At 48.8% G+C, this 25,790-nt stretch overlaps 1 protein-coding gene across 1 annotated transcript in view; it reads right to left on the bottom strand.

Moving 5' to 3' along the window:
- The window catches only part of CHD9 (chromodomain helicase DNA binding protein 9), a 197,196-nt gene that overhangs the window by 44,445 nt on the left and 126,961 nt on the right, over positions 1 to 25,790 (bottom strand). The window contains 10 exon segments of the mRNA XM_075577155.1: positions 56 to 159; positions 695 to 784; positions 3,243 to 3,402; positions 5,084 to 5,283; positions 8,242 to 8,438; positions 9,381 to 9,491; positions 10,789 to 10,968; positions 11,388 to 11,555; positions 11,803 to 11,998; positions 20,104 to 20,314. Of these exon segments, the coding sequence (XP_075433270.1) occupies positions 56 to 159; positions 695 to 784; positions 3,243 to 3,402; positions 5,084 to 5,283; positions 8,242 to 8,438; positions 9,381 to 9,491; positions 10,789 to 10,968; positions 11,388 to 11,555; positions 11,803 to 11,998; positions 20,104 to 20,314 (1,617 nt within the window).

Below are 25,790 nucleotides of genomic sequence, written 5' to 3'. Positions count from 1 at the left end.
ATAAGGCAGGATGTACACGATGTATAGTTGTCCATGTGAATTGAGTCCTACTCACCGTGCTTAAATACGCCAATGAGGAGAGACTTGTCCGCATCTGCATCCCACCAACTCACCGGCACGTCCGAATGGTCAGGCTCAGGAACCCACAGGTCAATATCACTAAAAAGTTACCCAATGGAAATACCATAAGCCATCACAGGACATTGCGGTCTTTGTGACCAAACCGTGAGAGCAACCAAAGGAAATAAGTGTGTGCTCCCCTATCTAACCACTACTCGGCACCACACCGGGACACAGATTAACGTGATGGCAAGGAGGTCCACTGCTATCCACCAAGCACTCAATAAGCCAACGATGACCGTTATATGTTAATGATGACCATGGACGATCATTGGTCCTGAATTAATGTTTGTTTTTTTAGACACTCACAATGTAATAATGGCACAACTGTTAAAAAGTACAATTCGACAAAGCAAAGATCCGTTTTAACTCACAATATATAGTAATAATATTCATTTTCTTTCACAGTGCGGCGGCACATTACACAGAAAGCTTCCAATCTACATGTGGCTCTTCCCTGAACAGCAGGGAGATAACGCAACAAGCCCAGGAGCCGACACTGGGATATGGACCCGGGGAGAGACGGGCTACACCACTGGCCCTAACCCAAGCCAAATATCGCAATGGGATCTACCTGGAATCCACCCCATCAGAAACCTTCTGGCATTGACTGCCAATCACCTCTTGTTTCAGATAGTACAGCATCCTCACTCTGAGCAGCACCCTGAAATACAGAGGGGAGATGGGCCAATTAGTCAAAAATCGAGCCACAAATGACCTAAAGATTTTTGGAGGGGAAGAGAGAGCGAGGGGGGAGGGAGAGAAAAGGGGGGGGGGGGGGAGAGAAAAGGGGGGCGGGGAGAGATAGAGTGAGAGGGGGGGAGAGACAAGGAGAGAGAGGGGGGCAAAGAGAGAGAGATGGAAAGAGGGGAGGGTGAGAGAGAGGGGAGGGACAGGGAGAGAGAGATGGAAAGAGGGGAGGGTGAGAGAGGGGAGGGAGAAAAGGAGCGAGACAGAGGAACAGAGAGGGGGGAGAAAGAGGGCGGGGGGGGGGACCGGCAAAATATATTTCATTGACACTCCCACACATAATAAAAAATTTAATAAGACCGATACTGACAAGCCGAAGACCCCTTGTGATGAATGGGGTACTAGTCTCAGGCCCAGCAGGATCAGAACCCACAGCCTCTGGTATTCAGAGCAGCAGAGCTAGCAGTGAGTTAAACCAGCTGCTGGATATCTAAGGCTGCGCTTATACAGCCGGCGACACCCGTTGCCACGAGTTGTATTTTGAAGTTTAGGCGACGTTGCTTGATGACGTCATAAAAGGGGCGGGCAGAGGCACGGAGAAGCTCCTGATTGGCCGCAAGGGGAGACCGTTGCCGAAAAAAATCAAATAACAGTGACTACCAGATTTCTGGTAGCGCTGTCGCTCCGTCGCGTGCACTATAAGCGCCGGCGACAATGCGACGGCGATGTCGTGTCACGTGCACTATAAGCGCAGCCTAATACAGAGAGAATCATAACTTACATTGTGTCATTTATCCTGCGGCTGCTAAGAGCAGCGGTAACCTCACCACGGTTAATACCTCACCATGGTTAATACCTCACCATGGTTAATACCGGGTTAAACTACACCATGTTTAATACCTCACCATGGTTAATACCTGGTTAAACTACACCATGGTTAATACCTGGTTAAACTACACCATGGTTAATACTTGGTTAATACCTCACCATGTTTAATACCTCCCCATGGTTAATACTTGGTTAAACTACACCATGGTTAATGTCTGGTTAATACCTCACCATGGTTAATACCTCACCATGTTTAATACCGGGTTAAACTACACCATGTTCAATACCTCACCATGGTTAATACCTGGTTAAACTACACCATGGTTAATACCTGGTTAATACCTCACCATGGTTAATACTTGGTTAATACCTCACCATGTTTAATACTTGGTTAATACCTCACCATGGTTAATACCGCAGATTCATTGGATTCAGTTACTCAGCAAAACGTGTCATTAACCCTTTCTCCGCCAGCGACTTTAGCGCTTAGGTTTAGCCTGGTAGTTTGACAAAGCGAATAGTTTTTGTCTGATTGCAAAAGCATAATCCCCACGATGAGCAAAATATTATACATTGGATCAGGGGGCTCAACTCCAGTCCCCAAGACCTCCCGAAACAGGTCAGGTTTTCAGGATATCCCAGCTTCAGCACAGGCGGCTCAATCAGAGGCTCTGTCAAACTGAGCCTCTGATTGAGCCGCCTGTGCTGAAGCTGCAACTGATTGAGGCACCTGCGTTGAAGCAGGGATATCCTGAAAATCTGACCTGTTTGGGGGTCTTGGGGACTGGGGTTGAGCCCCCCTGCATTAGGCATCAGAATGAGATATTTGCAGGGGGTGACCGTACAAACGGCAGTTTTTTTAAATGGAATTCAAGTGTTAGTTTGCAAAATGTTTTTTTTGTTTTTTTGGAATCTAAAGCGATTTCTGTAGGGTTTTATTTTTTAGTAGCAGAGAAGCTGCCCCCACTGACTGCATTTCCATCAGAGAAGCTGCCCCCACTGACTGCATTTCCAATGGGAGGTATTCCCAGGCTAAGGAAACAGAATAAAATGAGCAGAACGTGTGCACGGGCTCTGGGGGGAGCTCCATTTTAATCTTCTTAATACGGCGGTTCTCAACTCCAGTCCTCAAGAACCCCCAACAGGTCAGGTTTTCAGGGTATCCCTGCTTCAGCACAGGTGCCTCAACCCACTGATTGAGCCACCTGTGCTGAAGCAGGGAAACCCTGAAAACCTGGCCTGTTGGGGGTTCTTGAGGACTGGGGTTGGGAACCACTGGTCTAAGACAGGGGGGCGGGGGTGGGGGCAACTCTAGTCCTCAAGAGCTACCAACAGGTCAGGTTTTTAGGATATCTCTGCTTCAGCACAGGTGGTGCAGTTTTCGACTGAGCCACTGATTGAGCCACCGGTGCTGAAGCAGGGAAACCCTGAAAACTTGACCAGTTGTGGGGGTGGAGGGTGGGTTGGGCTTGAGGACCCCACTCCCCCGTCTTAATACATCAAACACTTCCATCTCCTCAATGGAGCATCCGCACCCCAAGAACAGCAGCAGCTTTGGAAAGGGCAAAACGAGAGCAGGATTCCTCATTACAACAGACACGTACTTGTTGCAGTGGTGCTTTAAGTGCTTCTTGTAGCCCTCATCCTGCAGGAGGTGCTCGGGGTTGTACTTTCGGAGCCACTCGGCCTTGTGGATGTCAAAGGTGCTCGCCTGGATTTTCCCCTTCTTTCCCTTTCTCCCCCGCGGTACCGGAGCGGACAGACCTACAGGGCAGAAGAGGTACAACTCCTGGGCAGGGGTCGCCAGGCGGCTTCTCCACAAATACGGGACACGATGGTGAAAGGTGCGACACGCTCGAGCCACTCACACCCCTCCGCGCTGTTTCCTCCTCTCCTTGGCCCCACCCCCAGGCTCCTGACATCTCCTCCTGATTGGCTGCTGCTGGGTAAAGCATCCAATCAGGATGGCGGAAACTGCCCAGCCCCCAAGCAACAGCCCTTCTCTCTCCCTGCCTGGGGAAATCCAGCGGCCCCCGCAAGCCGGTCACTATATCCAGAGAGGTAACACCGGTATACACATACACGCCCAGAGAGGTAATACCGGTATACACATACACGCCCAGAGAGGTAATACCGGTATACACATACACGCCCAGAGAGGTAATACCGGTATACACATACACGCCCAGAGAGGTAATACCGGTATACACATACACGCCCAGAGAGGTAATACCGGTATACACATACACGCCCAGAGAGGCAATACTGTATACACATACACGCCCAGAGAGGTAATACCGGTATACACATACACACCCAGAGAGGTAATACGGGTATACACATACACGCCCAGAGAGGTAATACCGGTATACACATACACGCCCAGAGAGGTAATACCGGTATACACATACACGCCCAGAGAGGTAATACCGGTATACACATACATGTCCAGAGTTGTAATACTGGTATACACATACACGCCCAGAGAGGTAATACTGGTATACACATACACGCCCAGAGAGGTAATACTGGTATACACATACACGCCCAGAGAGGTAATACCGGTATACACATACATGTCCAGAGAGGTAATACCGGTATACACATACACGCCCAGAGAGGTAATACCAGTATACACATTCACACCCAGAGAGGTAATACCAGTATACACATACACTCCCAGAGAGGTAATACCAGCATACACATACACGCCCAGAGAGGTAATACCGATATACACATACACGCCCAGAGAGGTAATACTGGTATACACATACACACCCAGAGAGGTAATACTGGTATACACATGCACGCCCAGAGAGGTAATACCGGTATACACATACACACCCAGAGAGGTAATACTGGTATACACATACACGCCCAGAGAGGTAATACCGGTATACACATACACGCCCAGAGAGGTAATACCGGTATACACATACACGCCCAGTGTTACCTCACTTTTTACTGGACAGTGTCCAAATACAGGACAGTCCGGTTCAATACTGGATACCTGGCAACCCTACTGCTGTGCCCCGTGCACCCTTCGGGTACCAAAAAGGCAACAATAAACTAGATGGAAAACCCCCGTTGCCCCCAGCTGATGGAAACAGAATGGAAGGGGACTCCAGTTCTGTGCCCATCGGGCCAGCCCCTGGAAAACGTACCTGGTACGTGTTTAGGTCCTCTGGCATGCCAGGGCCTACAGCGTACCATGCACTATAAGGGTAAACATGGCCCGGCAACTAGTACACTTTGGTCCTAGTAGGCATTCACTGGTAAAAGACCAAGCAGAGGCACCACCAATCTGTTGAGTAAGATACCAGTTAAATGACCAAAAATGGGTGGTTGCACGGACTTTAATGCATGGCCACATCATTATCCTACACAGTCATGAGGACCTTCTCCCAACTCCACATAGTATTATATCGCTTGAGACACTACATACCCAGGTGGTTCTGCAGCTCCCGCGTCTGTCCATCCTCCGTCGGAGTGATGAGGTCCCATATGAAGCTCTTGATCTTCTCATCACCCCTGTAGTGCACCAGGCAGTAAGCCAGCAGCGCCCGGCAGATAGTCTCCACGTCCTGCTCATTCAGCTGCCTCTTAAAACGGCCGTGGGACAAGATATCTCTCCACCGACCCCACCTGGATCAATGACACACGTGTATCACATTTACCTGTCTTATACGCAGAGGCACATTGTATTGCGATCCTATACACACCGCTACACAATACTGGCACAAATACTGTGGGTTAGGAACCTCGCTCAAAAAACCCTAGATGGTGTTAGCGTGCTGCCAAGGGAGTGTAGGTATAAAGATAAAGAGATGTGCCTAAAGGAGGCACCAGAGGTCCCTTTTGAGAGGCGCACAGCAAACCTTTATAGTATAATGTGGTCAGGGGTGAACTAATATACATAAAATAAAAAAGATTTATTTAATAACTTCGTTAAAATCGTGTAGTGTAGTGTGATGTATATGACACAGATAAAAATAGACTGGTAAAGTCTATAGTACTGCTCAGTTATCCTATTCACTACCAATGGTGAACAATGCTAAAGAGATGGTTATACTAAAGTTGCACTCATAAGAGAGCTATCAGGGTGTGAAGTATTGCTGCTTGTAGCTGATCCCTGAGTCCTGACTAAATGGTGTACTGTACATCCGTTTGCTATCGATGCTAAGCCTCACATAGGTGTCCTGAGTATGCAGGGGATATCTGCTAGCAGAGAATAGCCAGTATGTAAAGGCTCTTAATGGGCTAGACCCTGTGCTTATATCATGGACGTGGTCACCGTGGAGTCCTGAAAGCACATACCCAGCCAAAAAAGGTAAGTAAGATGGCTGTAAACTGCAGGCGGTGTCTTATACTGTAGCGCTAACAGCACATATATTATAATGTTTAATTACTCTGTATCACCAGGACTGGTGGAAATATAGTGTTCTGCACAGTGGTACTGTGTTTATTATTTTTATTGGAGGGATCCCTCACTGCGCATGTGTCACAATGTGCTTGTGTGGATCAATATTTTGCACATCAGAGCAGGTGAGATCAGTACACAGTAAAAATCACCTATGAAAAACGGGTCAGGTTTTTCACTACAGGTATATGCAGTTTTAACCTTGAAGCCTAGTATGCTCTCAGAACAGGACAAAGGGCTAAAATAACAGTTTTTTTTAGAGAGTGCCCTTTCTCAGTGCTTCATATCAGAGTAGCTGTTCTAATGTTTATCCTCTTCACACATATATATATATTGACTGCCAGATATAGTTTAAACGAATCAGATCCCCAGCTGCACATAGTTAAGTGCTGGATCTAGGCAGGGAAAGTGTGTATGTTTCCTAGGAAGCTCCACTAGAAACGGGTCAGGTTTATGCTACAGGTATATACAGTATGGGGTATTCCCCTCTGTGTATTAACATATAACAGTTATATGTTAATACACAGAGGGGAATACCCCATACTGTATATACCTGTAGCATAAACCTGACCCGTTTCTAGTGGAGCTTCCTAGGAAACATACACACTTTCCCTGCCTAGATCCAGCACTTAACTATGTGCAGCTGGGGATCTGATTCGTTTAAACTATATCTGGCAGTCAATATATATATGTGTGAAGAGGATAAACATTAGAACAGCTACTCTGATATGAAGCACTGAGAAAGGGCACTCTCTAAAAAAACTGTTATTTTAGCCCTTTGTCCTGTTCTGAGAGCATACTAGGCTTCAGGGTTAAAACTGCATATACCTGTAGTGAAAAACCTGACCCGTTTTTCATAGGTGATTTTTACTGTGTACTGATCTCACCTGCTCTGATGTGCAAAATATTGATCCACACAAGCACATTGTGACACATGCGCAGTGAGGGATCCCTCCAATAAAAATAATAAACACAGTACCACTGTGCAGAACACTATATTTCCACCAGTCCTGGTGATACAGAGTAATTAAACATTATAATATATGTGCTGTTAGCGCTACAGTATAAGACACCGCCTGCAGTTTACAGCCATCTTACTTACCTTTTTTGGCTGGGTATGTGCTTTCAGGACTCCACGGTGACCACGTCCATGATATAAGCACAGGGTCTAGCCCATTAAGAGCCTTTACATACTGGCTATTCTCTGCTAGCAGATATCCCCTGCATACTCAGGACACCTATGTGAGGCTTAGCATCGATAGCAAACGGATGTACAGTACACCATTTAGTCAGGACTCAGGGATCAGCTACAAGCAGCAATACTTCACACCCTGATAGCTCTCTTATGAGTGCAACTTTAGTATAACCATCTCTTTAGCATTGTTCACCATTGGTAGTGAATAGGATAACTGAGCAGTACTATAGACTTTACCAGTCTATTTTTATCTGTGTCATATACATCACACTACACTACACGATTTTAACGAAGTTATTAAATAAATCTTTTTTATTTTATGTATATTAGTTCACCCCTGACCACATTATACTATAAAGGTTTGCTGTGCGCCTCTCAAAAGGGACCTCTGGTGCCTCCTTTAGGCACATCTCTTTATCACAATACTGGCACAACCACATGCAATATTAATCACACAGCACTTTCAGATGTTCGCTGTCATAAACACAAGTGCCGGTAGCCATTCTGCTCAGCTAGCAGGGCTCACAATATGGCCGCTGTTCAGATATGTCTGGGCCAATAGGAAGCTGTGATATCATCGGTACGTCAGCCTATTGGCCCATGTGACGCGGGAGCTTCAAACCTGAAAGCCCAGCTTGCTGAGCCGGAGCAGCTACCGGCACCTACTTCGGAGGTAAGTATCTCCGGAAACAGGGGGCCCCCGGAGCTGAAATTAACGGGGTTCAGCTACAGAGACTCCTGCTTCAACCCGATGGATGGGAAAGGGGGATGGAGGGGGGGGGGTGTGAATCTAAAAAATATTTATGGATTGCTTCTACCCAGCACCGGTTCTGTCCAAATATTTTAACTCTGACACCAACGTCGCCTAACGAATGAAACTGAGGAGGACTCCGGCATTTGCTGCGTAGCCGCGTTCTGGTGACCAGCACTTCTTAACACAACAACCTTTTAACGTTGCGCAAGTCGGAGGCGAAAGAAGAGGGTTTACCCGTAAACCAGCAGGTTCTTCTCCACTCGGAAGCACTCGGTCCGCCCGTATCCGCTGGCGCGGTCATACGGCCGGCGCAGCTTGGGCTTGTCATCCCCCTCGCTCTCGGCTTCCGATAACTCGGCCAGCTCGTCCTTCGTGGCGCTGAAGGGCCGGGTCTGTTTTCTGACCCGCGGGGTGTCAATGACCAGGCTGTTCTGCAGAGGTCAAAACACCGGCAACATTAAAATGATGCATGCACACCGGGGTGATGTACGGGGCCTTAATATGGCCGACGCCGGCTTCAACACACAGGCCAGTCTCACGGAGTCATTTTGCATTTGCTCATTGCATTAATAATTATTAATATAGTAAATAATAATAATGCTGTACATAGGGGCAGATGCATCAAATCGGGGGCAAACTAATTGCCCTACATATTGAATAACAATATTTTTTCCTTTGATGCATCTTGTGCCCTCATTTTGCTCCAGAATGGCACCACTTTTGCCTTGATACATATGCCCCACAGAACTTTACAGGCACAATAAGTCTCTGCACCGCAGAGCATACAATCTAATTGTGGTACCCAAGGCTCAGAGAGCCGAGACCGGGATTACAACTAGGTTCAAACCTGCTTAATCCCAATGCATGAAACCCTGTATCCACAAGTTTCTCATACCCAACTATAGTATATACTGTATGATACACAGACACCATTATATTTAGGGGCTACAGTATGTAATATTGGAGCAACACTGGGGCATTTTCACCCTGCCCCCATATATCTGAGTAATTTGCTACAATTTTGCAGTCTGCCCCAGCTTGCACCTTGGGGAGAGTCAGTAGGAGGAGTTGGGGGGGGCGTTACACGGTGCACAGATTATAATGAGATGTATCACATTCTGTGTCTCTGCCCCAGTTTACACCTTGGGGAGAGTCAGTAGGAGGAGTTGGGGGGGGGGTTACATGGTACACAGATTATAATGAGATGTATCATATTCTGCGTCTCTCTGCTCCACTCTTTTTGCCTTTTATTATCCCCCAATAAAATCCTCCATATCTGAAGGAGCGTAGCTCGAACATACTGCATCAGACTTAAGAAACTCTGCTTCATAAAACTCAAATGAACACACCACACGATACAAAATGATACTTACTCTGCCGCTCACAGAATCTAAGTCAATTTCTGCTTTTTTGGCCCATTTCTGCCAGAAGTTTGGATCGTCTAAAGAGATGTCCGTTCTGTTTCCAGAAGCAACAAAACTGGCCTGCGAGTTAAACACACACAAGGTTAGCGACCACCGAATATAAAACACTTGATTCTTAAAGCAGCAATCTCACCCCCCCCCCAAAATAACCCCCCCTTTTTCTCTACAATATTAGATTTAGGGGTTTCCTCTAGAGCAGAGGCGGCCTACTGTAGTCCTTAAGGGCCGTCAACAGGTCAGGCTTTAAGGATTTCCAGGCACAAGTGGCTCAATCAGTGGCTCAGTCAACAACTGCGGAAGCAGGGATATTCGTAAAACCTGTCCTGTTGGTGGCCCTTGAGGTTTGTACAGCTGACTGATGACATTTTCCGCTCCGTGAACCCCCCTCCCCCCCCCCCCTCCCGCCTACTCCCGAGAGGGGAAGTTTCTTGCAGGGGAAGTTTCTTGCAGGGGAAGTTTCTTGCATTACTTTCTGGTTTTTTTAAGGGGGTTTAGATGGCCCTCCACTAAGAAGCTGCAACGGATAATGTTACGGATTCCTAATGGTCAGATTTGGCAGCCATTTTGTTTCCCCTGAAGGGACATTTAAACCCGGAAACTTTACTTGTATATATGACTGGAACCCAAACATAGGATCATGGGCTCCCAAATCATACAAAGAATAAAGGACAAAACATAGATACACACAGACCCACACCTGTATATATACTGATATATAGATACACACAGACCCACACCTGTATATATACACTGTTATATAGATACACACAGCCCCACACCTGTATATATACAGTTATATAGATACACACAGACCCACACCTGTATATATACTGTTATACTGTGTACACACAGACCCACACATGTATATATACTGTTATATAGATACACACAGACCCTCACCTGTATATATACTGTTATATAGATACACACAGACCCACACCTGTATATATACTGTTATATAGATACACACAGACCCACACCTGTATATATACTGTTATATAGATACACACAGACCCACACCTGTATATATACTGTTATATAGATACACACAGACCCACACCTGTGTATATATACTGTTATATAGATACACAGACCCACACCTGTATATATTATAAATACACTGTTATAGATAGAGAGGGGGGGGGGGTAACTTCTATTTGGGCGCTTTGCGCTCTCCTTCCCTGTATATTAGTACTCAAAAAAGTCCACGTCCATGTCTCGTGGAAAAGCACCATTCAGTCAATCTGTCCCTAAATGTAACATCTTTTATCTCCGCCCCATTTCAGGGAGTGCTCAGCACCTCTGTCCCGCGGCATCATTCAGCTCGTGCAGCCACACCCGCCCACCACGGTGATACCTTGGCGAACGTCGAGCCTCGTCCTTCGGACTCGATGGTGATGGTCTTCGTCCGCCGCTGCAGGATCTGGTCTATATCTTCTTCGCAGAACTTCGATCCTTCGTCTTCCTCGTCCATGATCGCCCCGTACGCCCCGCGCCGCAGGAGGTCTTCGATCTCCTTTTTGGAAAGCTGTTGAATCTGTTGGACGATATAAGGGAAAAACAACGGTCAAGCAAATAAGGAGACTGCCACACCGATTCATAATGCAATCCTTCAGTCCAGGGATGGCCAACTCCAGTCCTCAAGGGCCACCAACATGTCGGGTTTTCAGGATATCCCTGCTTCAGCACTGGTGGCTCAATCAGTGGCTCAGTCAACGACTGCACCACCTGTGCTGACGCAGTGATATCCTGAATACACAATCTCTTGGTGGCCCTTGAGGACTGGAGCTGACCGCCCCTGCTATAGATTTATCCAAGAAGAGACAATTGCTTAAAATGGGACCTGTTGCTTCCGCTATCGTTGGCTTATCGTCGAGCTTAATGTGTCGTCTGCTGTTGGATGTGGTCAGCGTGCGGTTTATGGGCACCAACGGTGGCAAATAAGGTCACACTTACACCCCCAACGCTGTTCTCTCTCCCGCTCATGCTCTGCAGAACAGCCTTGTCCAGTCCCAACTTCAGACTCGCCCGATCGAACATCTCCCTCTCGTACGAGTTCCGCGTAATCAGTCGGTAAACCTTCACGGCCTTGTTCTGGCCAATCCGGTGGCACCGAGCTTGGGCCTACGAAAGAGACGAGAGACAAACTCATTTGCACGTTTTGCACACATCCCATACAGAAGTAGCCAATGCTTCTTCCGTGGGTGGCATGTCCTCCGCTGCATCGCGCCAGAGGTTCCAATAACATTGGCCACATCCTTAAGTGGAATTCTATACAGCAGTTAAACTGCACACAAGGATTCTGGGTAATGACATTCCAGTTAGCACTCTGGGTATCATGCGGGCATAGTAACGAGGATACAATATTGACCTGTAGATCGTTCTGCGGGTTCCAATCAGAGTCGAATATGATGCAAGTGTCGGCTGCAGTCAGGTTAATGCCCAGACCTCCGGCCCTTGTGCAGAGCAGGAACACGAAGCGGTCCGAATCCGGCTTGCTGAAGCGATCGATAGCGGCCTGACGCAGGTTCCCTCGGACGCGCCCGTCGATGCGCTCGTACAGATATCTGCAGGAAACGGAGAGAGAAACTAGTTGCAAACAAGATACAGATGGAATTTAGACTGGTACGTGGATATAGATCAGACACAGGGCCACTGGTTTGTAATGACACCAATATATACCAGTAAAAAAACAGTAATAATAGTTCCAGCACTCACTGACTGATGAAAATAAATCTGAGAAGGTAAATGCCAAATCGAAAAAGTATTTAATATCTACACAAGCTAAATACACGGAGTGATGTGACCCATACACGATAATCTAAAATACACAATGAAAACATAGGTAGTACATAAAAACGGTGAGAAAATATACCAGTGCACAGGTGTGGGTCTGTGTGTATCTATATGTAGCCATGTGTAAAAATGGTATACAGCTCTTTCTCATGCTGGCAGTAAACCTGGTAAGTATGCAGGGTTGCCAGCAACAATCATGGAGGTTTGCCCTCACACCCTGGTGAGGTGTCATATGTAACAAGGGAAGTGACAACATGCTCTGTGTCCACTATTAGTGACACAGAGGTGTGTCTGTTTTCTGAGTCTATATAAGACACTGCACTGCCAAAAGTTAGTGGTTGAGTCTAGGTTGAAGCCTAGTGTTAACAAAGAGTGTCTGCAGCAGTTCAAGGCTGTAAGATTCTAGTGCAAGCTGACTACACACTGTGTTCAGGGACCTGACACAGATGGTGATCTCCCTTAGGGGAGAGGTGAAACAACTATTGAGAGAGGAGGAACCTTCTGGAAGGGAGGTACTCCAACAGGATGAGCGGCTAGCACGACCGCGATGAGGGGCAGTCTGCCTAATCAGATGCAAATAAAGATGCCCTTGTTCACTACAACCCTTCTGTGTGAGTGTGGAGTCATTCTGCAGAAGGAGGTACCACAGAGGAGGTCCCCATCAGATACATCCCCCTGCAGCCGCAGAGATCCTGATGGGGTGGAGGTGCTGCATCAAATGTGAGTAAGACTCAGAGCACACTACCTCAGATGCCTGTCATGCTGATATCCCCACTAACACCCAGCGGGAGACTCAGGAGTCCTGTAAGCCAGCAGGTGCACCACAACATACATAGACATGTAATGGGGCCAGTAGACCACAGGGGCCAATGTGAGATTGGGTGGGGGCCAGTAACCGTTACATATATAACAGTATAGGCACCCCAGCCAACGTTTCGGTCTGCAGAGAGCGACCTTCTTCAAGCAGTGCAATGGCCAAATGACCGTGACATACATTTATACCAACACCCTGTGACACATGACACCCAATTCACCAATCAAAGAATAAGAAAAGCCAGCGAAATAGCTCACCTGTTGTCAATAATAGCCTTACCTGTTAGATTGCAGGCTGGTGGTCATATGTGTCTTGTATTGCTTAAGGGATTGGTCAGATGTCAGCAAGCAAAGAGTATGGTGGCTGCCTGGTGTCAATCAGCTGTTGCCATATCATGTAGTGATAACAAAATTAACTAAACATATACTAAGCGCTCAACCTATTAACCTAACTTACAAATACACTATAGTGATGAATAAGTGCTCTAAAAAATGTGTTGGAATCTCACATTCAAGAAATACCAATATGGGGATTCCCACAGGCTGAGTTAGCAGACTGGGAAATGGCTGCCTAAGGAATAGAAAAACAAACCTATCCACAAGGTATGTACAACAGTAGCAGAAAATACACAAAAAATAAACAAACAATGAACAAAACAAAATAATCCTTGGCGCACTATCGGGTATATAAACCTGACAAAATATGAAGTCCCAAAATCTTGGTAGTGGGGATGATGAATGAGTCCAAAATCCGATCACACTTAAGTCCTTTAGAATGGCAGAACCAGATCTGAAATCATACAAGACAGAACAACCATTGCGCAGTATCTTCTGGTCAATCGTGATCACCCCCACCGTTGCCAGCTACTTACTTAAAAATAGATAATAAAGGGCCTCAAAAGGTATCTTTCATTTCCTTCCCGGCTGGCTGTACATATATGTGTTGTCAGGCGATGTGACCTCTCTTCAGATACACGCTCGCAACACCATACACCGAAATGCAAGGAGAAATAAGGCACCAATGGTATGATACCGTAAAATGTAATAAAAATACTACAGGGCTAAAAACAGTACACTCACATGCCGTGTGTAGGGACTAACGGCATGTGAGTGTACTGTTGTTTAGCCCTGTAGTATTTTTATTAAATTTTACGGTATCATACCATTGGTGCCTTATTTCTCCTTGCATTTCGGTGTATGGTGTTGCGAGCGTGTATCTGAAGAGAGGTCACATCGCCTGACAACACATATACTGTATGTACAGCCAGCCGGGAAGGAAGTGAAAGATACCTTTTGAGGCCCTATATTATCTATTTTTAAGTAAGTAGCTGGCAACGGTGGGGGTGATCACGATTGACCAGAAGATACTGCGCAATGGTTGTTCTGTCTTGTATGATTTCAGATCTTGTTCTGCCATTCTAAAGGACTTAAGTGTGATCGGATTTTGGACTCATTCATCATCCCCACTACCAAGATTTTGGGACTTCATATTTTGTCAGGTTTATATACCCGATAGTGCGCCAAGGATTATTTTGTTTTGTTCATTGTTTGTTTATTTTTTGTGTATTTTCAGCCATATCATGATTGCACATGGGCAAACGAGCACTATTTATGTTTAATGTGTACCGTCGTGACTCCATTAAGGCAGATTATGGACTGCGCATGCGCAGACCGGAGCGTACGGCGTCACCATGATACATAAAGTATGGTGGCCGCTTGGTGTATGCTTATCGTTATTGCGCATGTGCGACAAATCGTAGCGTCGTAGATACTGTTTGTATCTTGTATCTATTAGGGCAGATTATGGACTGCGCATGTGCAGACCGGAGCGTACACCAAGCGGCCACCATACTTTATGTATCATGGTGACGCCGTACGCCCCGGTCTGCGCATGCGCAGTCCATAATCTGCCTTAATGGAGCCTATGCTAAATTTAGACAACAGATACTTTATCCTATATCTATACTTACTTATTGATCCAGAGGAGGGCAAACAAAAAACCCCATTAAAAGAAAACATTAATTCCTTCCTGACTCCAAGAATTGGCAAATCGGATTAATCCCTGGATCAACCTCCTTTCCATGTATACTTATTTGGTATATCCCTGTATACCGTTCCCATCTAAAAAGATGTCCAACCTTTTTTTGAACAAATCTATTGTATCTGCCATCACAGTCTCCATGGGTAATGAATTCCACATTTTAACTGCGCTTACTACCCTTTCTTTTGTTGTTGTTGAAATTTCCTTTCCTCCAACCTTAGGGAATGGCCCCGAGTCCTTTGTACTGCCCGTGGGATGAATAGTTCTATTGAAAGCTCCTTGTATTGTCCCTGAATATATTTGTATATAGTTATCATATCCCCTCTTAGACGCCTCTTTTCTAATGTAAATAAATCTAATTTAGCTAGCCTCTCCTCATAAGTTAGATTATCCATCCCCTTTACTAATTTTGTGGCTCTTCTCTGCACTCTCTCTAGTTCCATAATGTCTTTTCTTAGGATTGGTGCCCAAAATTGTACTCCATATTCAAGGTGTGGTCTTACTAATGCTTTGTAAAGGGGCATAATTATGTTTACTTCCCTTCCATCCATTGCCCGTTTGATGCAAGATAAGATCCTGTTTGCCTTTGCAGCTACTGCATGACATTGGGCACTATTGCTAAGCCTGCTGTCTACAACAGCGGTGCGCAAACTATGGGGCGCGACCCCCGGGGGGGGGGGGGAGACTGCCGACGGGGGGGGGGGGGGGCACGGGGTTTACAGAGGCCCTGCGCGCTTCCCGAAGGCACTTAAATTAAGTGCCGGGGGAGCTGCAGGGCCTCTGTAAACCTAACTTACCGTGGCTCCGGCGGCTTCCTCCCTGCGTCGCCATGGCAACGCGGCGTCAAAATGACGCTGCAAGGTCATGTGACGTCACGTTGCTATGGCAACGTGACGTCATTACGCCGGTGCGCGGGTAAGTTGGGGTTGGTGGCGCGGGAGTGAGGGGACAGCCGGCAGGGGGGCGCAGGGAAAAAAGTTTGCGCCCCCCTGGTCTACAAGCACTCCTAAATCCTTCTCCATCAAGGATTCCCCCAATATATCTCCATTTAATTTGTAAGTCGCCTTTTTATTCTTGCATCCCAAATGCATAACCTTACATTTATCTGTATTAAACCTCATTTGATATTTACCTGCCCACGTTTCCAGTCTCTCCAAGTCCTTCTGGAGAGAAATTACATCCTGCTCTGATTCTATTACCTCACACAATATAGTATCATCAGCAAAGATGGAGACTTTGCTCTCGATCCCAACCTCAAGGTCATTAATAAACAAGTTAAAAAGCAGGGGTCCCAGTACCGATCCCTGTGGTACTCCACTCACGACTTTAGCCCAACCTGAAAAAGTTCCATTTATGACAACCCTCTGTTGTCTGTCCTTTTCTTATGCTTTGATTGGTGAATTGGGTGTCATGTGTCACAGGGTGTTGGTATAAATGTATGTCACGGTCATTTGACCATTGCACTGCCCTGAAGAAGGTCGCTCTCTGCAGACCGAAACGTTGGCTGGGGTGCCTGTATTTTTCTACAATACAGAATAATTTTGAATATCATTCCTGGTGTGCTGTCTCCTCGTTGCTGGACTCCAATCGGATAATATCTCCATTATTCTTACCTATGGGATTAGCATCTGGATTTTTCATTAATACAGGGTGCTGGTTGTTGCTTTGCATTATATAACAGTATATATATACAGGTGTGGGTCTGTGTGTACTGTATCTATATAACAGTATATATACAGGTGTGTGTCTGTGTGTATCTATATAACAGTATATATACACACAGGTGTGAGTCTGTGTATCTATATAACAGTATATATACAGGTGTGGGTCTGTGTGTATATTGGCATATGTAACTGTGTTTGTACAAATATATGTATATCATGGCATGTGTGTGTGTCTGTTTTGACAGTGTATCAGTGCCTTTGTGTGTGCACACAGAATACACATATTAACACACTGACACACACACACAGATTGATGTATGTCACGATGATATATGGGTGACATCATTCCTTTATGTCAGAGCCCTGCAGTTTTCCCGTTAATCAACAGATTACAATCTCCCGGCGCCGGCACAGAGCCATACTCAGTACCACTAACTCACGGACTGCAGGTTGCCACAGGGCGCCCGGCACAGAGCCATACTCAGCACCACTAACTCACAGACTGCAGGCTACCACTGCCATGGGAAGCCCAGCACAAAGCCATACTCAGCACCACTAACTCACGGACTGCAGGCTGCCACTGCCACAGGGCGTCCTACAAAGACACCAACCTAAAAATATTACTGAGCATAGCCAAGGACCACTCTTTAAAGGGGCCAGTCCCTCCTAAATCAAAAGTATACTAATGGCAGTGACATGGTTAAGGGTCCAGTCCCTCCTAGGGCAAACGTGTACTAATGGCAGTGACATGGTTACGGGGTCAGTCCATCCTAGGGGCAAAGTGTACTAATGGCAGTGACATGGTTAAGGGCCCCCTTATCTTTATTGGTTCTCTGTTAGGGCACAGGATGGACTAAGGGTAAAGAAAACACTTGTAATTGCCAAACACTTCCCCTAAGAAAGAAAGAAAAGCTGCCAGTTCTTTGCTATGGGCACAGGTAGAATGTGGCTGTGTTCTGGACAGTTACACAACGCGATATCAGAGAAAAGGAAATGAAAGTCTCACCGTGTTTACAAAAGAACCGGAAGAAATGATTTAAAAATATTTATTGGTGTCAGATCTGGCTACAAGAAGGGATCGCCCGGCGAGATGCGACTCCTTAATCATGTCACCGCCTCTTTAACGCAGCATATACCTCTCCCCGCCCCCACCCCCTCTTCCAACCAGACCCCTCATACAGTATGTCTTTTTCCAGCATGGAGACCTGGGATCCCCAAGGGTGAAAACAAAGGGGTTCAGCTCCGGGTTCTTGAGATACTTCCCAGTAAAGGAACCGTGGGTACTTTCTGGGTTTTAAATCCAGGTAGAGAGAGAGACAGAGGGGCGCAGACAAGGGTCAGAGTCAATGTCAGACCAGTGATTGAAAAAACACACACAATGTTAAACCAGTGATTAAACGCACAGGGGTGATAGGAGTATATACAATATGTACTCACACGGGCCTGTGTGGTACTGGGTAGTACTATAGATATCTTTATTTTCTCTCTTCTTGCTAGTCAGTCGTGCTCCTTCTCCCTCTGTACGTCAGGGATGGGCCACTCCGGGCGTGTGCTCCGCTCTCCGGTGCAGTGTGCTCCTGTTCGCCGCGTCCGGTCTACAGGACTGATCACCGTGAGTGCAGGCGTCAGCTACGGTGTCCTCGAGCAGACACACAGCTTCTGGTCCAGGTCTCTGCACACACAACGCGTTTCGGATAGTTACATCTTTCGGCAGGCGTGTCACTATCCGAAACGTGTTGTGTGTGCAGAGACCTGGACCAGAAGCTGTGTGTCTGCTGGAGGACACCGTAGCTGGCGTCTGCACTGACGGTGATCAGTCCTGTAGACCGGACACGGCGAACAGGAGCACACTAGACCGGAGAGCGGGAAGTTGACGTCGGCGTCCTTGAGCAGTTTTTTACATCTGAGTTAATTGTTATCTCACTTTCTTTGCTGAATAAACGTACTTTTATTGATCTGTGTGTCGCTGTCTCCCATTATATGCGCCCGGAGTGGCCCATCCCTGACGTACAGATTGAGAAGGAGCACGACTGACTAGCAAGAAGAGAGAAAATAAAGATATCTATAGTACTACCCAGTACCACACAGGCCCGTATGAGTACATATTGTATATACTCCTATCACCCCTGTGCATTTAATCACTGGTTTAACATAGTGTGTGTTTTTTCAATCACGGGTCTGACATTGACTCTGACCCTTGTCTGCGCCCCTCTGTCTCTCTCTCTACCTATGTTTCCTTGAGGATCGTGGGAAGATCCTTTCCAGGGGTTGAGCAGCAGACACTGGGCATTTGAGGTGTGGTATATTTATATGTTTATTTTGACCCTATTCTTCTGTTCAGCTTCAAGCACTGTGTAAAGGGAGCGCCCCAGTTCACTTCCATGGGTTTTAAATCCTCCTGGTCACGGGGTCATATAGGCAGTGGTTGACAAATCACCAAAAAATCTACTCGCCACACAAAAAATCTACTCGCCACCTAGTACCAAACGTGTGCTGCTTGGGCCAATATTTACTCGCCCGGGGGTTAAATCCACTCGCCCGGGGCAAGCAAATGTATAGGTTTGTCGAACACTGCATATAGGAAACCGCAACTGGCGTCCTACTGGCTTGCGTCACGCAGATTTAAACCGCTGGTAACTTTAACGGTATGTATCCCAGAAACTGAAGGGTCCCGGAGCCAAGATAGCAATGTTAAAAAAGGGAAAGCAGTGGTGCAGCCACATCAAAAAACTATTTTTTATTTCTAAGGAATCTAATTACAGGAGGGCCTCAGTCATGCGACGGGTTCCGTTCTAAGGACCCGCATCAAAGCGAAATTCGCCGGAAAGCAGAATTGGCGATTTTCGTTATGTGCGCATGCGCTGACAAGCAATGCGCCATTCTACGCATGCGCAACATTGTAAAAAAAAAAAAAAAAACATTCTGCGCATGCGCGACCCCGGATTGGCCCGTTCTGCGCATGCGTGACCCGGCCCGTTTTGCGCATGCACAGACATGGCGGCCCCCTTCTCGGTACCGGCGTATCGTCGAAAAGCGGGGCGCCGAGAAGCGGGGCCTTGCTGTACTTTGATAAGTTATTGAAACTTTACCACCTTTACTGCCTCCGCCATTTGTCTTTGGCCTATTTGTCAGCTAAAGGGTTAAGAGTGGTGCACCATGTACAGTAGGGAAGCTACATGATGAACACATCCTTTCAGGGGCGCCAAACCATTGGAGAACCACTCCTTGGACCCATTTACATATTATGGAAAGGTTTCGAGAACACCCTCATGAGTCCTGATTCTCCAGCTACAACCCAGAACAGGGACCTCCTGACAAGGCAACATCCCAAAGACTGTTCTTCCACGCCCATGCCCACCTCTTGTGCAGGAGATAATCCTCAAGGATGTCCAGACAACGCACCATCTGGGAGAAGATCAGCACCTTGTGGCCTCCTGCCTTCATCTTTGGCAGCAGCTTATCTATGAGGACCAGCTTTCCGGCAGACTGGATCATGGCTTGGAGGTGGAAATCCAAAGCCATTTGGTTGTAGGTTTCTCGGAACTCCCCAAGGATCTTCTCTTCAGCACCTGGAAGGTAGTGTCATGAAAACATTGTGTTGTGCAAAAGGTTTAGTCCAGAGGTGGCCAACTCCAGTACTCAAGGGCCACCAACAGGCCGGGTTTTCATGATATCTTAGTTTCGGCACCGGTGGCTCAATCAGTGGCTCTGTCAACACTGATGGAGCCACCTGTGCTGAAGCAGAGATATCCAGAACACCTGACCTGTTGGTGGCCCTTGAGGACTGGAGTTGGCCGCCCCTGGTTTATTTGCGGTGTTGTCCCTGGAGACGTGGAGATACACAGGTTGTTATACCTTTTAACCGACCAACTAGAGAGTACTTCACAGATGTAATAGTTTCTATGCCATGAAGACCTATTGCAAAGAATCTCTACACACTATTACACACTGAGAATATAGTACTGTAACTCTCTTGTCTATTAAACACTTCCCCAACCGACTGCACATTACATCTATTCAACATTAAAGCAGTCTGCGATGTACTGGTGACTATCTACCTCGAATCAGTGTTGAAGCTTTTGGCCGAAGGGAGGAAGAGATGGAGGACGGCGTCAAAGACCCCGGCCTACCGGCTGAAGATTTTTGGGGACAATGTAAGGACTTGTTCAACTTCAGGAGGACAGTCTCACTGGGAAACACCCAGCCACTGAAGTGGGTTGGGTTCACGGGGAGGTCACTGTGAGTGGTTTGACTGGCTTTGCATCTAATCACATGCTGTGCTTAAAAAGCTGTGTGAACAGCAGAGCATTTGCTTATAAGGGTTCCATGTAAAAAAAATGGATTTCAGGCAAAAGGTGACACATTGTGTGCACATTTGCATGTCATTTCCCAGAATCCCTTGCTTCACTGGAAGCACTGTAAGATGGGGATAATGGTGAAAGGCAGGGTTGCAGACTTGTCTAAGACATGTGAATGTGCTCACAAGTGATATTCTTTATTGTATGTGTGTATATCTATATATACAAAATTGAATTTTGTGAGGTTGTTGCTAGATGTGGTGAATCTGATTGGTCCCAGCCTCTGACCAATCAGATTGGTCCATATCCCTGCCCCGCCCCGCACGCCTCTCATTGGCCTGCGTGGCTCTATGACGTCACCAAACTGCCACTCTCTTCTCCTCCTCACCCGCAGCTCACCTTCCCCCTCGGCGTCACCCAACTGCCACACACACGCACAACCACCCGGCCACTGTCCTCTTCACCCAGCTCACCTCCCCGCCGACTCCCCCCCATCCCACCTCCCCGCCGGCTCCCCCCAGGGAATCCACCAGGCTCACCAGAGTCCCGGCCAGCAGCACCATGCGGGTAGTGTCACCGCCAACACAGCTCCGCGCGGGGGGGGGGGGAGAAACTATAGCCGCGTTGATGACAGATGCAGGTGCTTTGTGCATCTGCTCAGCGCGGCTCAGCGAGCTTCAACTCACTATGTCCCAGGTAATAGAGACAGACAGAGAGACAGACAGACAGAGAGACAGACAGACAGAGAGACAGACAGACAGAGAGACAGACAGAGAGACAGACAGACAGAGAGACAGACAAACAGACAAACAGACAGACAGAGAGACAGACGGAGAGACAGACAGAGAGAGAGACAGACAGACAGAGACAGACAGACAGAGACAGACAGAGAGACAGATAGAGAGACAGATAGAGAGACAGATAGAGAGACAGACAGACAGAGAGAGAGACAGAGAGAGAGACAGAGAGACACACAGACAGAGAGACACACAGACAGAGAGACACACAGACAGAGAGACACACAGACAGAGAGACACACAGACAGAGAGACACACAGACAGAGAGACACACAGACAGAGAGACAGAGAGACAGACAGACAGACAGACAGACAGAGAGACAGACAGACAGAGAGACACAGACAGACAGAGATAGACAGAGAAACAGACAGACAGAGAGACAGACAGACGAGACAGAGACAGACAGAGAGACAGAGAAACAGACAGACAGAGAGACAGTTGACAGACAGAGAGACAGAGAGAGAGACAGAGAGAGCGACAGAGAGACAGAGAAATAAGACATTTGGGCGCCGAGTAACCCTCCACCGCTGGACTCTCAGCCGCCGGTTGTTTCGCCAAGGTAAATTAATTTTTTAACGGTTATGGTGCAAGGATAGAGGTTTTAGGGTAGGGGATTATGGTAAGAGGTTAAGGGTTTGAGGGTAGCGTTAGGGGTAAGGTAGGGGGCTTAACTTGGCGGCGAAGCACATGGCGGAGCGATGTCCTGGTGACGAGGTGAGTGGCATCTAACCGCCGGTGGAGATTTTATTGTGGCAAAATGGCTGTGACCAAATGTCCTCCACCATATATAGCAGGCCTGCACAACTCGTAAAGCGAGAAGGGCCGAACTGCTCCAAGGAAAAAAAAATTGGGCCGCACGGGTAAAATCATCATCATCATCATCATCCTCATATCTCCCCCAGAACCCCTCACTATCAACCTTTGCGATACTCCCCATCTATCTCTCAGACCCCCATCTTCCCCTCACCCACACACATAATACTCCCTCTCCACATCAAACACACAATACCCCCCTGCACACCACACACATCCCACCCCCCTGCACCTCACATCCTTCTCCCCCCCTGCACCTCACACCACTCTCCCCCCCCTGCACCTCACACCACTCTCCCCCCCTGCACCTCACACCACTCTCCCCCCCCTGCACCTCACACCACTCTCCCCCCTGCACCTCACACCACTCTCCCCCCCTGCACCTCACACCACTCTCCCCCCCTGCACCACACACCACTCTCCCCCCCTGCACCACACACCACTCTCCCCCCCTGCACCACACACCACTCTCCCCCCCTGCACCACACACCACTCTCCCCCCCTGCACCACACACCACTCTCCCCCCCTGCACCACACACCACTCTCCCCCCCTGCACCTCACACCACTCTCCCCCCCTGCACCTCAAACCACTCTCCCCCCCTGCACCTCACACCACTCTCCCCCCCTGCACCTCACACCACTCTCCCCCCCTGCACCTCACACCACTCTCCCCCCCTGCACCTCACATCACTCCCCCCCCCTGCACCTCACATCACTCTCTCCCCCTGCACCTCACACCACTCTCTCCCCCTGCACCTCCAATCACCCCTGCACCTCCAATCACCCCTGCACCTCATCCCCTGCACCTCACATCACCCCTCCTGCACATCACCTCCCCCCTCCTGCACATCACATCCCCTGCACCTCACCCCCCTGCACCTCCAATCACCCCCCTGCACCTCCAATCACCCCCCTGCACCTCAAATCACACCCCTGCACCTCAAATCACACCCCTGCACCTCCAATCACGCCTGCACCTCCAATCACCCCTACACCTCACCCCCTGCACCTCACCTCCCCCCTCCTGCACATCACATCCCCTGCACCTCACCCCCTGCACCTCCAATCACCCCCCTGCACCTCCAATCACCCCCCTGCACCTCCAATCACCCCTGCACCTCACCCCCTGCACCTCACATCACCCCTCCTGCACATCACCTCCCCCCTCCTGCACATCACATCCCCTGCACCTCACCCCCTGCACCTCCTATCATCCCCTGCACCTCACATCACCCCTGCACCTCACATCACCCCTGCACCTCACATCACCCCTGCACCTCACATCACCCCTGCACCTCACATCACCCCTGCACCTCACATCACCCCTGCACCTCACATCACCCCTGCACCTCACATCACCCCTGCACCTCACATCACTCCTCCTGCACATCACCCCCCCTCCTGCACATCACATCCCCTGCACCTCACCCCCCTGCACCTCCAATCACCCCCCTGCACCTCCAATCACCCCCCTGCACCTCCAATCACCCCCTGCACCTCCAATCACCCCCTGCACCTCCAATCACCCCCCTGCACCTCCAATCACCCCCCTGCACCTCCAATCACCCCCCTGCACCTCCAATCACCCCTGCACCTCACCCCCTGCACCTCACATCACTCCTCCTGCACATCACCCCCCCTCCTGCACATCACCCCCCCTCCTGCACATCACATCCCCTGCACCTCACCCCCCTGCACCTCCAATCACCCCTGCACCTCACCCCCTGCACCTCACATAACCCCTCCTGCACATCACCCCCCCTCCTGCACATCACATCCCCTGCACCTCACCCCCCTGCACCTCCAATCACCCCCTGCACCTCCAATCACCCCCCTGCACCTCCAATCACCCCCCTGCACCTCCAATCACCCCTGCACCTCACCCCCTGAACCTCACCCCCCCTGCACCTCACATCACTCCTCCTGCACATCACATCCCCTGCACCTCACCCCCCTGCACCTCCAATCACCCTCCTGCACCTCCAATCACCCCCCTGCACCTCCAATCACCCCCCTGCACCTCCAATCACCCCTGCACCTCACATCACCCCTCCTGCACATCACCCCCCCCCCCTCCTGCACATCACATCCCCTGCACCTCACCCCCCTGCACCTCCAATCACCCCCCTGCACCTCCAATCACCCCCCTGCACCTCCAATCACCCCTGCACCTCCAATCACCCCTGCACCTCCAATCACCCCTGCACCTCACCCCCTGCACCTCACATCACCCCTCCTGTACATCACCCCCCCCTCCTGCACATCACATCCCCTGCACCTCCAATCACCCCCCTGCACCTCCAATCACCCCTGCACCTCACCCCCTGCACCTCACATCACCCCCCTGCACCTCACCTCAATGCACCTCACCTCACCTCACCCCCCTGCACATATCCAAGTTCGGATCAGAAGAGCTCAGCTGGCTGTGACTTCCCCCTCCGTCCCACGTTGCGAGCGGGGGGTGGGGGTGGTGGGAGGGAGCAAGGAGCGGGAGCGGGCCCTGCGGATGCGCGCCGGGACCGCGGGGAATCGCCGCCATTTTTTTTTTTTTTCAAAGTTTTTTTTTTTTTTTTTTAAATCTCATCGAGGGCCACACAGAGAGGCCAGGCGGGCCGCATGTTGTGCAGCCCTGATATATAGGTATACAGATATTCCCTCTCCTCCCACCAGGTATCCCTCCACCAGGCATCCCCCCCACCAGGCATCCCCCCCACCAGGCACCCCCCCCACCAGGCACCCCCCCAACACACATCCCCCCTACCAGGTAGTTCTACTCAACTTAAGGGGAGCATATTGTGGTGGGAGACTCCTGCAGTGAAAGTGGGGTGGATGCATGAAATAGTTCCCCAGATATCAAATTCGGCCCACGCTTCGTCAAGTAAGTGTACTTAAAAGGAAGAAATATGCATACACCTCAAAATGCCACGGTTCAAAATGAGGTTAGAGTAGGGGTCCGCAAATTGGGGGGCGCAAGAATTTTCCAGGCAGAGCGGCGGCTATAGAGGCCCCACGCTCTTCCCCAAAGCATTTAAATTAAATGCCGGGGGACCACGCAAGGCCTTTGTAACGTCCCTTACCTTGTCCTCTGCGACGCGTTGCCTTGCGTCAAATGACGCTGTGGGATCACGTGACGC

This window comes from Ascaphus truei, chromosome 19, assembly GCF_040206685.1.
Source record: "Ascaphus truei isolate aAscTru1 chromosome 19, aAscTru1.hap1, whole genome shotgun sequence".
NCBI lineage: Eukaryota > Metazoa > Chordata > Amphibia > Anura > Ascaphidae > Ascaphus > Ascaphus truei.
Note: the sequence above shows the minus strand (reverse complement) of the source record. Positions and strands in the feature narration are given on the sequence as shown.